This window comes from Pithys albifrons, chromosome 14 (assembly GCF_047495875.1).
Source record: "Pithys albifrons albifrons isolate INPA30051 chromosome 14, PitAlb_v1, whole genome shotgun sequence".
Lineage (NCBI taxonomy): Eukaryota > Metazoa > Chordata > Aves > Passeriformes > Thamnophilidae > Pithys > Pithys albifrons.
The window spans coordinates 20,029,004-20,043,881 of record NC_092471.1 but is presented as its reverse complement, the minus strand read 5'-3'; the positions used below and the strand labels follow the sequence as shown (position 1 = coordinate 20,043,881).

At 46.3% G+C, this 14,878-nt stretch overlaps 1 protein-coding gene across 1 annotated transcript in view; it reads right to left on the bottom strand.

The window, feature by feature from the left end:
* TRPC5 (transient receptor potential cation channel subfamily C member 5) overlaps positions 1–14,878 on the bottom strand; it is a 143,631-nt gene that overhangs the window by 27,241 nt on the left and 101,512 nt on the right. The window contains exon 7 of the mRNA XM_071569614.1: positions 6,646–6,841. Within this exon, the coding sequence (XP_071425715.1) occupies positions 6,646–6,841 (196 nt within the window). The remainder of the gene's footprint in view (positions 1–6,645; positions 6,842–14,878) is intronic.

Here is a 14,878-nt window from a genome sequence, read left to right as displayed (position 1 = left end):
CCAACAGCTGACCTCTTCTAGCCAGTAAGTTTGTATTCCATACCACACTATGGCATCATCTCCAGGGCAGTAGGAACCAGTGTGGGAGTGGTTAAGGCAGTCGCTTCTCAGCCTCCTCTTGGGAGGACTCACGATGCTGTCCCAGGGGGGATGGAGAGGACCAGGCCCACCACTGGCTCACAGGGTATCTCAGGAAAGTAAAATGTGTTGTTCTGGGTCTCTCCTTTCTGCTTGGGTTTGTCTCCCTGGGGAATAAGTCTTTTCTTAAGTAATGTGTAGTTAGGACAGTAGAATTTGTGTGTTCGTTAAGAAGTTGAGGTGGGGAACTTGTTGTTGCAGACTTGTGTGAGTGAATATTTGTACTCTCTTCTAATTGTCTCTTCCTTTCTGTGAAAAATATATGTAGTTTTAGTATAAATGCAGTTTGAAGTGTTTTTTTTTCTTTCCCCTCTCTTTTCCTCCCTTTCCCTGGTGTTAGGAGGGAGGCTTTTCTCTCTGTGCTTGGGGGGGTTGGCAGTTGCTTATCTCAAACCAAGACAACTGCCAACCAAGTCCCAGTTTGGTCATACACTACTGCAGAGATACAGTTAAAATTTGGTTTTTTAAAAAGCCTGCTGTGTTCTGCAGTAACAGCTGTCTGAAATAACAGACACACAAACTAAGAGGAGGATACACAACACAATACACAGAATAATTTGGTAACAATCCTTGCAGCAAGAGCAAAGGCATTATTTCACCACCACATGTGCACACTGGATCACACACTGGAGGCTGTAACACCTTCACACACAGGAGTTGGAGGTAATTTTTCTCAGACTCTGGTGGGTATTAAGCACCATTGTACTTTCCTAAAACATCTGAAAGCTCCAAGTGCTTGCATCTCTCCCTAATGTGTCAGTGGGATGCCCAGTGCTGCTGGGCACCTCTTATCCCTCCAGCTCACTGGAGCTCTGTCACCAGCTCCCAGCCCTGAGGTTTCCTCCTGCTCATGTTCTTGGCTGCTGTTCCTCCATCGATATTGCTCCTGTGGCTGCAGAGTCAGAACTGTTGGTACAGTTCCAGTGATTAATTCTTCCATGACTTCCCAAAATCCCATGGATGGATCCATAAGGAGCATACTTGCAGAAAATACACGTAGATTGGTAGTTCCATGCAACATGTGCCTGCACCTGAGGGCACCAGGACAGCCAAAATATCCCCAGTAACACCCACTATGGCATTGTCTTGGAAAAGTTATATCACAGAATCACAGGCTGTTCTGAGTTGGAAGGACCCACAAGGATCATCGAGTCCAACTCTTAAGTCAGTGGCCCACAGAGGGGTTTGAACCCATGACCTTGGCATTGTTACAACCAAGTTTTAACCAACTGAGCTAAAATGAAGCCAAGTGGCATCCTGAGGAGAAACAGCCCATCACAAAAAGTGTCCTCATCACCCACTCAGTTACTTTCTGCCACTTACAAATGGTGGAGCCACCTGGCTACTCTCACATCCTTCCATTGTCCTCTTGTCATGACATGGTCCTCCTTATCAGGAGATGGTATTTCTGTCACGTCTGGGAAGGAACTGAGATGAGGGACCTGGCAGTGAATAACATCCCACTGCATTCTGTGCTGCTTGTGTAATACATTTAGATCTTCCCATATTGAAACAGTGCAAAGTGTATGGAAATTTTGGGGTGCATTTGGATTTTGAAGATGAAAGATGGTGTCTGCCATAACCAGCTCTTGACAATGGTTTGGTCAAAGAGAAAAATGGGCTGCATGAAAATAATCAATATTGAGACTGCTTCAGGGTACCTCTAGAAATATGTATTTATTGAAGGCTGAAATAGCTTCTGAAGAAAACCCAACAAAATTATGGCAGAAAAATTCTTCCACCTCTGAGTCAAGAATCACTCAAAGGTGTTGTCCTAGTTGAGCAGGAGGGACCAGCTAACCCTGTGTGGGGGTGATCAAAGCTGTGTATTCTACCCCCTCTATTCATTCCCCAAGGACAATGGGCCATTAGCAGCAGCTGCCCAGGGAGCCATTATCACCTTCACACCCAGCCTGAGGGGGCGGAGCTGCCAATGGGCCATCAACAGTTCAACACCCCCTGGCTCCCAGAGTTAATCACCCATTGTGTGAGTCCCTGCCCAGGGGGAGGGACTGAGAGCTCCCTGAGGGTACAGAAGTGGTGGGTAAGAAGACCTCAGGAACCTCTCGTCGGATCCAGAGGAGCAGCAGGACCTTGACAGCAGGAGATCCCCGCTCTCGCCCAGACCACAGCCCTCACCTGCACCAACAGGTTTTTCATTTCCTTTTGCTCTGGACTTGGGGGAACCACAGGGGTCTCAGCACAAGGGCAAACAAACACCCTTGGGTTTGTGCCCCAGGACACTGGGTTATACTGCTGGGGTTTTGTGAGTTGAAAGCAATTTCCCTTGTGTGTCAGTGTTGTTATTGTAATATTATTATTAAATTTTAGATCTGACTTATAATCTCTCTCGTGGTGAGTTCATTTCCCCTGCTGGTTCACCTTCAAACCAGCACAGGTGTGCAGAGGTTTTACTCTTTGCTTGCCTTGCTCTGTCTTCCACAAATACCTGTGGTTTCATGCTGTGTGCTTGCAGTGCCTAATGAAGTACCAAGCCCAAATCCCCAGACTGGGGAGACACAACGAAGGGCCCAGGAAAACCAACTTAGATTCTCCCTTTTCAAACCTCACAAGCAGAAATTCATGAGCCAATGGAGCAATTCAAACCTGAGGAGTAACTGCTACAAATGCATTAGTGTGTTTGTCCCTGGAAGAAAGGAGGGGAGAGAGCCTGTTTGCATTGCAGCAGTGCCACTGGATCATTAGCAAGCAGAATTAATGAAGGTGTCCTCCCCAGCCCACTGCAGGGAATCAGCAAGCAGAGTGGCACTCTCAGCTCATCCCCGACGTCTGGATTGTTTTACTGCTCTGGCACCAGATTTCCTACTGATGCTCTGGACAAGAAGAGCCCTACCTGACCCCCAAGGGCTTCTTCCCCTCCTCCCTCCCTGGAATGCTGTCACTCCATGTAATATAAATACCAGGAGGGAGGAATGCCCAGTCTGCTGGGATTTTTTTTTTTTTTTTTTTTTTGTGGCTCGGTGTCACGAACGAAGATTTGGGCAGGGCTCTCTCCCCATGTGGGTGGGCCCTTCCAGCCTGCGCAGTGGATCTTTTTTTTTTTTTTTTTTTTTTTAGGTGAGGCTCAGCGTGCTCAGAACTGACCCCACCGTTTCAGTCCTGAGGTTCATCTGCCACAGCCAAGCGAGCTTGGACGGTGCCAGTGAAGTCCTCAGGACTAGAACCTCCAGCCCCCGTGTCTTGGTTTGAGATAAGCAACTGCCAACCCCCCCAAGCACAGAGAGAAAAGCCTCCCTCCTAACACCAGGGAAAGAGAGGAAAAGAGAAAGGAAAGAAAAAAAAACCACTTCAAACTGCATTTATACTAAATCTACATATATTTTTACAGAAAGAAAGAGACAATTAGAAGAGAGTACAAATATTCACTCACACAAGTCTACAACAACAAGTTCCCCACCTCAACTTCTTAACGAACACACAAATTCTACTGTCCTAACTACACATTACTTAAGAAGAAGCTTATTCCCCAGGGAGACAAACCCAAGCAGAAAGGAGAGACCCAGAACAACACATTTTACTTTCCTGAGATACCCTGTGAGCCAGTGGTGGGCCTGGTCCTCTCCATCCCCCCTGGGACAGCATCGTGTGTCCTCCCAAGAGGAGGGCTGAGAAGTGACTGCCTTAACCACTCCCACACTGGTTCCTACTGCCCTGGAGATGATGCCATAATGTGGTATGGAATACAAACTTACTGGCTAGAAGAGGTCAGCTGTTGGCTCAGCCCAGCTCAAGTCAGCTGACAGCTTAGGCCTAGTCCACATTTCAGAGCCCAAATCTAGGCCCACCTGGGTGAACCCATAACACCCCGGCATTTCCCAGGAGGTCTCCCATCCAAGTACTAATCCGGGGCTGACCCTGCTGAGCTTCTGAGATCTGACGGGATCGGATGGCAGGGAGGCATTGAACTGCCTTACTGTGATTTAGAAAGGGGTGAACATCATCACAAGGAGGTTAAAAAACTACACGCATTTGTAAAGCACAACATTTATTAACTACTTGTTTTCTTCAGCAAAGTGATTAATTGATGTTTGCCCTTAGGAGACACAGGAGGAAAATCTGTCCCTGAGTGAATGCATGCAGAAATGAGCTCCAAAACCCAAACTACATGAGAAGAATTGGGAAGTGACCACCACTTGCCTTCCCAAGAAATGTCACTGCCCTCAGGCACAACTGCAGTGAGGAAGAAGTATCCTGTAGAGCTTTCATCACTTCCATCCTCCCCAGCAGGGCTGGTGCTGCACCCTGAGCTGTGCATTGTGACTCTGGGGAGTTCAGTCCTCCATCCCCAGGTCTCTCACGTGCAGACTTTCTGATGGAGGAAGTCACTGTTCCCAGCTGCTTCATATTCCAAAGCATGAATACAACAGCAGTTAAATGCCACCCTGACATCAGCTCTCAGAAACTAAGCAGGGTCAGGCCCAGTTAGTACTTGGATGGGAGACTTTGAGTTAAGAAACAATCAAATCCAATAGACTAGAACAAAATTCTTCCTTTTATTCAGCTCTGGGGACATGGGGGTAACTCCACCAAAGGCATGTTCAACGAGACTTTCGTGTTTCCAGGTTTATACACTTAGTTACAACTGGTAACTCCTCCCCAAAGTTAAGCAGGATATTTTGGGTGACTTTTAACAGATCTAATTGGCTGCTCTTATCTCTGCAGCTCTGTATTTCCTTTTAACTCAACAATGTTACAGCTTCCAGACTCAACCTAGACAGGTTTTCTGATTTATTTCTTACAGCTCAGCCTCTAATCTAAACAAGGTTTTGATGATGATGATGATGATGAACACAACAGCCCTCTCAGCACTCATCACTTCAGTTGTTATGATGGGTCTCTAATTCATGTGGGGATGTTTGTAACGTGTCATCGCATCACTGGAATTATTCAGGGAAGAGAAGGATGAGTGGTTTGTGTCCTCAGTGAATAGCAAGTACTGCTATTCTTATGCCAGTCTTAGGTTTGGGATTTGTCTTAGTGACAAGCCCATTTGATGACAATAAAGGAAGTGGAATGGCAGAAAATGGCCAAGGAGAGACTCAGTTTTCTGTCCCTCATTGCAGACTCCCTGGAATGTGAGGAGTAGCACTGAACAAAGAGAAAGCACCACTGAAACAGACTGATAAAGCAGCAGATGCCTTTTTTTATGAACTGCTTTTCTGCTCGTCTGGAAGGTCCAGTTTTTCTCATACTTTTTAACATGATAAAGATCAGATGTCCAAAAGTATCCCCAATTTGATGGGTCTGTTCTAACTGAACTAATTTGATTAAGTGAGTTTAGCAGCCACTTGAACCAGCAGATAATCAACAACAGTTGTGGACACTGTTCAAGCAAACAACTCAATACTCCCCTCTGTGTGCATTAGCCAGGAAAGAAGCTCACCCACACATTTCCCCAGAGACTTGTCCAGGAATTTGGGAACTGAAATAGCAGGAGAGTTGGTGCTGCTTCTGTTTTTTCTCTGGTTTATTATCTATTTTCTAGAGTAAATCCAAGAGTCACCTGAAGCAGAGGAGGAAGTCTCTACTCTGCCTGTGCTTCTGAGTGACCAGCTGAGGACAAAACCAACTTTCCCAACTCCTGTTTCTGTTCACAGACCATGTATCAGCTCATCACCTCACTACGTCCAAACCTGGCATGGCAGGGGCAGAACTGGAAAGTGGCACCCAGGGGTTCACCTGAAATGCTGTTCACACAAGATTTCACTTCCTTCCATGCTGCTTCTGACTTGAGGAGCCTTAAAATGCAAAGCCACGCTGCTTTAGCTTTCCATCTGCTGGCAAATTTAATCATCAAGGTACAGATTGACTTTTGAGCACACAGAATGAGATTACAGTAGAGGAACCAGTCTTGAACATTCAAATGAAAGTGAAGTTTGAAACTGGCTCTATAGCCAACTGGCAGCCCTGAGGTGCCTCAGCTCAGCTCCATCTTTCACTGAGATTCCCCAGAAATCTCGGAATAGGGGTTTACAGAGTCAGCTGACAGGACACTGGCTGGTGTTAGAGATGGACATGTTCTAATTTCAAGTGGGAAGACTGTGGAAAAAGAAATTGCAGGACTGGGCTCCTGTCACACACCGTTTCACATGAGAAAATAGTAAAAGGATAAAAAAAATGTAATCTAACACCCACCTCTCGAGTTCAAACCAAACCTGAGGAAGCAGTGGGAAGGTTTGCCTTCATATTCTCTCTCTGCCACATACTAAAGCAGCTACTAATGACAAGGTGGTCAGTGAAGTTGCTCCACAGGAGGAGACAGAGGCAGATCACAGCCCATAAGCCTTTTCCAGCTCAGCTGCTTTATAAACAGAGCAAAACCTCCTCCACAAGCATGATTCAGGCTAGGGAGCAGAACCCTCGACTACCTGCTGGCAAAAACCCGGGGGCAGCAGCACCCCAGAAGGTGCACACTTGCTACAAGTCAAACAAATGAGGCACAGAGAGAAAAACAAAAGCAGAAAAAGAGAGAAGGAGATCACTCACAGCAATGAGCTGGTAGGAGTTGTTCATCATGGCTATGAGCATGTTGAGCAGCACAACAAGGGAGATGACGTTGTAGGTCCCAAACATAGTGGCCCCAACAAACTCTGTGAACTCGTGTCTGGCTTTCACGTTGGTGACGTAGAGGTTCAGCAGGCCGAACACAGACCAGAAGAGTGACTGCAGGGTCTCAAAAAGGCTGCAGAGAAAAAGGTTTTTACTTGTCTACCCGATGCTAGGGGATGGAAAACAGTGTGTGGTTCAAGGTATAAAGTAAACCATAAATTACTGTCCTAGTTCAGCAGGAGGGACCAGCTAACCCTGTATGGGGGTGATCAAAGCTGTGTATTCTACCCCCTCTATTCATTCCCCAAGGTCAATGGGCCATTAGCAGCAGCTGCCCAGGGAGCCATTATCACTTTCACACCCAGCCTGAGGGGGGCGGAGCTGCCAATGGGCCATCAACAGTTCAACACCCCCTGGCTCCCAGAGTTAATCACCCATTGTGTGAGTCCCCGCCCAGGGGGAGGGACTGGGTGTTCCCTGAGGGTACATAAGGGGTGGGTAAGAAGACCTCGGGAACCTCTCGTCGGATCCAGAGCAGTAGCAGGACCTTGCCAGGAGGAGATCCCCGCTCTCGCCCAGACCACAGCCCTCGCCTGCACCAACAGGTTTTTCTTTTCCTTTTGCTCTGGACTTGGGGGAACCACAGGGGTCTCAGCACAAGGGCAAACAAACCCCCTTGGGTTTGTGCCCCAGGACACTGGGTTATACTGCTGGGGTTTTGTGAGTTGAAAGCAATTTCCCTTGTGTGTCAGTGTTGTTATTGTAATATTATTATTAAATTTTAGCTCTGACTTATAATCTCTCTTGTGGTGAGTTCATTTCCCCTGCTGGTTCACCTTTAAACCAGCACAATTACGCAGAGAGAAAGGACTTCACCCGACAAGCCTGTGAGGTTTATGGTGAGGACCTTTTATTACACACATGTCCCAGTTCAGCAGGTGGGACCAGGTTATCCCTGGGTGGGAGGTTATCCCTGGGTCCAAGAACAATGGACCATTTGCTGCCCAGGGCACACCTGACCCCTCAGGTTGTGAGCTGGGTGGGAAAGACATCTGTGAGATAAGAGCTGTGATAACTCCCCTGCAGGGACTCCTTGGCACCTCCACACCCACCTGAGGGCTCAGCTCTGCTCATGGGCCAGCAACCATTCCAAAATCCCCCCTGACTGCCAGAGTCAGATCACCCATTGTGTGACTCCCTGCTCTGGGGGAGGGACTGGGTGCTCCCAACTGGACCTGGGGGTACATATCTTGGGGTAAGAAGACCTCGTGGGTCACTCGTCAGATTGAGAGTAGGACCAAAACCTGGACAGGAGGAGACCACCACTTTCAACCAACCTGCAACCACCACTCTCCACCAGACTGCAACTCTCAGCTGCACCAACAGGTTTTCCACTTTGGACTTTTACTTTGGACATGGAGGAACCATGTGGGGTTGTAATGGTTTGACCCATGGCTTCCTCAGTAACCATTGTATCTAAGGAAGGTACAAGTATTCCACACGTGTCTTCCACGTAGCAGAGGGGGAGTGGTTTGGTTCTTTTCTTCCCTTCCTTGGCTGAGGAGCTGGAGGGAGGTGGTGAAAGTCTGGTCCCTCCGGTCCCTGGTGTTTCTCCTGTCCTGGGTGAGATTGTTTCATTCTTGTTCCCCTTCCTTGAGGTTTTTAATTGTGTTTGTTTTGATTCATTGGGTTTCTTTGGGTTGGGTTGGTGTCTTCCCTATTTTCCAGCTAATCAATCCCCTTTTCTCCCTTCCCCTCTCCCCTGGGGGGTGGGATCCTATGTATTGTGTATACAGTGTGGTTTGTAAATGTTAGTAAACATAATTTATTCTTTTTATTCAGTTCAGTTTCTTTAGAGTGCATTTCTTTTCAGGTTTTTTTTTCCTTTCCTTTGCTGGGAAGGTTCTGGGAGGGGGAAGGGGGGGGGGGCAGTCCAGGGTTGGCAACAGCCAGGCCAACAAACCCCTTTATGCTTGTGCCCCCAGGGTGCTGGGTTACACTTCTGGGGTTTTGTGGGGTAAAACCAATTTTTCTCTTTGCGTCATTGCATTTATTGTAATATTGTTATTAAATTGTAACTCTGACTTACAATCTCTTTTGTGTTGTGTTCATTTCTGCTGCCAGTTTACCTTTAAACCAGCACAACACAGCATACAGTTTATATAGGGTTAAAGCTACATTTTATTGGCTAAATTGAGCCTCATACCATCAAGTCACAACTCTTAATTGATTAAAATCCATATCTCACAAGTCCATTATTTATATGAACTCATCCCAGATGTTTTCAGGAACATCTCCGGTGTGGTGTGGAAAACCTGAGGAATTCTCATGAGAAACCCCCAGGGAGTAACTAAGAACTCCCAGGGAATGATTCGTCCTCCAACAATCTGCAGCAGCTGCAGCCTTGTTTATTCTTAATGCCTTTCAGTCTCACAGGGTCTTATATAGATCTGAATTGCTCATCTTTGATTTTTCTGTACCTACAAAGGTACACACAGATATTGGGAGACATCACAGAGCAGCCACTCAGTCCAGTCATTTCTCCTCCCTGGGGACATTCTGTGCTCCACTGCAGCAACCCACTGGCCAATGTGTGAGAATTGTGTCACATCAACAGCATTTGTGACCTGTGCAAGAGCCCTGTCTGTGTCCTTCTGAGATGCAACCAGCCTAACTACTCTAAGGAACCCAAGGCTCTCTTTCCTCTAAGCACATGCAAAGAACAGCCACAATATAGTCCCTCTGATTCAAACTGCCATGCAGTGACACTGCTGGTATCTCGAAACTCTCCTGTTTAATCACTAACATGGCTGCAGGAGGAATGTTCAGGGAACTCACCTCCAAGCACAGCATGACCACAGCAGTTAAACAGTGCACACCAACCAGTCACCACGAGGTAGAAGACAGAATCATAGAATCATAGAATCATAGAATGGGTTGGGTTGGAAAAGACCTCCGAGATCATCAAGTCCAACTCTTAGGCCAACTCCAGTCCCTTTACCAGATCATGGCACTCAGTGCCACGGCCAAGCTCAGCTGAAAAACCTCCAGGGATGGGGAATCCACCCCCTCTCTGGGCAGCCCATTCCAATCCCTGAGCACTCTCTCTGCAAAGAATTTCTTTCTGATCTCCAACTTCAATTTCCCCTGGCAGAGCTTGAGCCCATCGTGCCCCCTTGTCCTATTGCTGAGTGCCTGGGAGAAGAGACCAACCCCCACCTGGCCAGAACTTCCCTTCAGGTAGTTCCAGACAGTGATTCTATGATTCTGTGATTCTATGGTTCTAATAAACATAAAAAAGAAAAAAGGATCCTGTTACCAGGTCACTACAGGCTGTTAACTAACATTTTGAATAAGAATACGTAGGAGAAAATCAAATAGGAGAAATCACATCCACTTGCACCTTTTGCTCCAATACAGGCTGAGAGCTTGCAAGTGCTCCAGCTGCTGGGATGTGGTCTGGTTGCAATGCCCCTGCCCAAAAGTGCTGGTCACTCTGGTGCAGCAGCTCCCACCCAGCACAGGGCAGAGCCCTGGCAGGACCCCGGGCTATAATGACTCGGAGGAAAGAGCTAATTCATTAATTCACTTCAAGAGGTTGTTTCTTTTGAAGTCTTCCTTCCATAGATGAACTAGACCTGACCTCAGTGTGCTGATGAGATCATCCCAGGTCTCTCTTTGCTTCAGCCACAGACAAGTGACCTTTCGCAATCACGTCAGATACGTAATCAGCAATCTAAATAATTGCTCTATTTGGGCATCTTTGTTTTGGCTTTCCAAAATATGGCATTTATATCATCCCAAAATGACATTTATATGCCTGTTTGAGAGTTTCCATTTTGGCCTGAGGTCAGTGTATGTTTTCTAATGCAACTGCTATACAAAGCAACACAAATAATTCAGATCCTTGACGTGCCAGGAATCTGTTCACATGTACCCTATGCCTTATATGAGGATTTAGTTTCTTTATACTTTGTGGATGTATCTCGTGTTTCTCACTGGCCAAAATCATGAAGACTCTTTAAAGCAACACGTCTTTCTTCCAAAAGTCGTCAGGCTGTTTGTTAAATTTATTAAATAACTGAGGTGGTAAAATAAAGATGAACCAAAGAATGCTAAACCTTCCTCTACTAAAAATGGTGTAGTGTTAGATATCTTTTAAAATATTTATAGCACTTTTACTGTTAGCAGAAATACTGCTTGGGCTGTAGGCTCAGGGGAGACAGAGATTCCTGTCGTGACAGTGAAATCGGTCCTAGAAGTGGTCAGTGCTCTGGATGCACAATATTAACTAATATATATATAATGTATATATGTATAAAGTATAATCTGGGCCCAGACTAAGACCAGGATATTTACATGTGGACTCGTGGTCCCTGTTGAAAAGACAACAGCAGTAAGGTTTAGTTACCCTTTTCTTAGTGTTTAATGACAGTCCTTTTCCACAGTGTGTGTTCCAGGTGAGGCTCACACTACTTTGGAGAAGCAGCTTTAAAAAAATAGTAGAATTTTGGAAATAGTGATTAAGAGACTACCCCATGCTGCTGAGTGTACTTTGGATCTAAAGCAGACAGGAGAATTCTCAAAGTTCCACCACTCCCCATGGCAGCTGAAAGAAGGCAAGTGGCTCCCTCTGTGTGCCAGGGGCAATGGCCCCAGTGAGAAGGACACAGCAGGCAACAATGTGTGAATTCCTCCACCTCTTCCTCCTCTTCCTCACTCTTCTTCCTCCTTCAGTTGCCCGCATCACAGCTCTAAACATTTCCCAATTGTCTGCCCAAGCAGCAGCCACTCTGCTTCCTGAGGGATGGCAGGGCCAAAGCAGAAAACCTGAAATTATTCCTGATTTCCTCTTGTTGCTGTCACAAACAAATATTAGTTTTCCCTGATCTGTGTTTGCAACACAATTTCCTCACTAAGAAAATATTAAACCCACCCTTTTGAGAGTAATAGGAAATAATGTGCCAGTAAACAGGTGTCACACTTGACAATGAGGGGCATCCTCTTTCCTTCCCTGGCAAAATTAGAGCCTGGGAATGCTGGTAGGAATCAAAGGGCACTCACTGAAAGCTTTGAATGCTGGTAGGAATCAAAGGGCACTCACTGAAAGCTTTTTACAGTTATTCCTTCATTAGGAGTGGACCATGAGCAAACTTGGGGCAGCAGCAGCTCTGGCTGATCTGCAAACTGCTCCTTCCCAGCCATTCAACTCATGCTGTGCCTCTGCTCCACAGCCAAATGTTAGCTTGTGTTAGGGTGGTTAATAACAACCATTTAAACTTTTAAGAGCACATTGAATAAATTCCTTAAGCAGGTCTCAAACAAAAAGTACCTGCAGAGTGTTCTGTCCCCTGCCAGGAGCCCTCACTTCTAATGGATCCCCTCCCACTGCGGTTTTGTTTGACACAAACCTCTGCCACAAAGGCTGAGCCCCCACAATTTCCTTTCTGTGCCACATTCCCCTTGGCAGGGGGTTTCAATGAATGTTAGAAATTGTGGTCTGTATTTAAGCTGATCAGCACACTTTCTGCTAATTCTGTAGCATTTCTGGCTCCCAAGACATTACACCTGACAGATTGGAGGAGGGTTGATGTTTTCAGTCAAATCCTGCTGTTGTTTTCTCCACTAACCTGCTACAATGGAATCTGTAAAACAAGTGGTTTGCAATGGAGGCAAGTCCAAACCAGAAGGCAGAATTGAACCCTGTTCACCATAGTTCCAGGGACAGGCAGGATTTGGTCCTGAACTCTGTGGGTTTGACCCTTTCTGGACTCGAAGTTGCCCCTGAGCACAGACTGCACTTGCCAAACCCTCTTCCCTCTGCTGCATCTACATGGACAGAAATCAAGGAATATTATGTTACTTAATTCCTTCACCTGGACAGCAAACACATTTCTGGGGCAGGCAAAGCAATTCAAACAGGAAAAAAAGACTGAAATCCTTCTGTTTCTCATCAGCATCGTGGAGTTCCATTCCCTTCCTCCAGAGAGAGAAGGGTTTCATGAGAAAATCAATCAGGCCTATGGTGCTCCTGCTCTGCAGTGGGAAATGGCACAGGCTGGTCTGGCAGGTCAGGATGCTCCTGAAGGCATTAAAATCTCACATTCTTTAAGGAGGGAACCCACAGGACAATGCTGGAGCCTTTCCTCTCCCAACAGAGTCATGAGACCTCAGCCCTCATCTGTTTTTGGTAACAGTGCAAATACATCCCAAATCCTTTCTTAATCCCAAGCCTTCAGCTGACAGAGGGTGGAGAGTTATTTGGCATCAGGACAAGTTTTATTTAATTTAGCATAAAGTGGTGGACAACAGTTTTGTTTTGCTTGTTTGTAGGGCATGGGCATTTTTTTAGTCCGTGGTTTATTTATTTCTCTTCCCATTGTGAGTTAAGTACTGAGCAAGCAGCAAGAACAATTGTGTGGGGGCTGATTATTATAATTATTTCTACTATTAGTAATTAAAACAAATACATCAGAAAGACAATTCCTGTTATTTTTCAGCATGTGCTATCTCTTTCAGCCCTGCCAGCTGTCGTCACAGTAATTTCCATGCCAACATCTCAGTAAAGTACCAGCATTCCCAGAAAAAAAGGGGGTTGCTGGGAATTTAGTCTCACCCCACTGCAAGGAAATCAGAGGAGCCTGCAACACCATGAATGCATGAAAATGGTCTAGGTGAGATTGTTGGTTTTCCTGTATTACATTATATATGAATACCTTTCATTAGCTTGTCCCAGTTCAGCAGGTGGGACCAGTTTATCACTGTGTGGGAGTGATCAAAGCTGGGCATTCTAAACCCTCTATTCATTTCCCAAGAACAATGGACCACTTGTAGCAGCTGCCCAGGGCACACCTGACCCCTCAGGTTGGGAGCTGGGTGGGAAAGGCATCTGTGAGATAAGAGCTGTGATAACTCCCCTGCAGGGAGTCCTTGGCACCTCCACACCCACCTGAGGGCTCAGCTCTGCCCATGGGCCACCAACCATTCCAAAATCCCCCCTGACTGCCAGAGTCAGATCCCCCAGTGTGGAACTCCCTGCCCTGGGGGAGGCACTGGGGGCTACCAGCTGGACCTGGGGGTACCCATCTTGGGGTAAGGAGACCTCAGGGGTCACTCGTCGGATTGAGAAGAGACCACCACTTTCAACCAGGCTGTGGCCACCACTCTCCACCAGACTGTGCCATCATCTGCACCAGCAGGTTTGTCCCTTTCTTTTCATTTGGACTTGGGGGAACCACGTGGGGCTCAGCACAGGGGCCACCAAACCCCACTGTGTTTGTGCCCCAGAGGGCTGGGTTATACTTCTGGGGTTTTGTGGGTTAAAACCAATTTTTCTCTTTGTGCCATTGCATTTATTGTAATATTGTTATTAAATTGTAACTCTGCCTTATAATCTCTTTTGTATTGTGTTCATTTCTGCTGCAGGTTTACCTTTAAACCTGCACATAGGTTTACCCCTTGTTTTCTACATCTTGTTCAGTTTCCCCTCTTTTACCCCAGAATTAAACCAAAAAATTACTATGGCAAAAAGATCCTTGCTTTCTCAAATATCCTGAAATTGTGCATAGTAAGAGTCAGGTTGCAGGATCATGCAGGGATGTTGGTACAGAAAAATCAAGAGTGAGCAATTCAGATCTATATAAGACCCTGTGAGACTGAAAGCAGCTGAGAACATACAAGGCTACAGCTGCTTGGAGGAGCTGAATCCCCAGGAGTTCTTAGCAACTCCCTAGAGGTTTCTCATGAGAACTCCTCAGGCTTCTCACAGCACTGGGGATGTTCTTGAAAACAGTCAGGATAAGTTCACCAAAACACTGGACTTGTGAGATGTGGATTATAACCAATGGGGATTTGCAGTTACATGGTGTGAGGCTCAGTTTAAGCAACTACGTAGCTTTAACTGCATATAAACTGTGTGTGGTGTGTAATAAAGGGGCATTCACTTGATCACAATGGTCAGTGTGTGTGTCCTGTTCCTCCATCGTTTATTTATTGTTTACTTTATAGGGACACTCCTTGCTCCAGAATTAAAATGATTGTCTCCCACTTCCAACAGCAGAGCTCAGCAGAATGTCTGCCCCAGTTAACTCACACCTTTCCTGCAGAGTCAAACCCCTCAGCTGGTACTTGCCAATAAATAAATAAAGGCACTTTGAGTGCAGTGACAGAC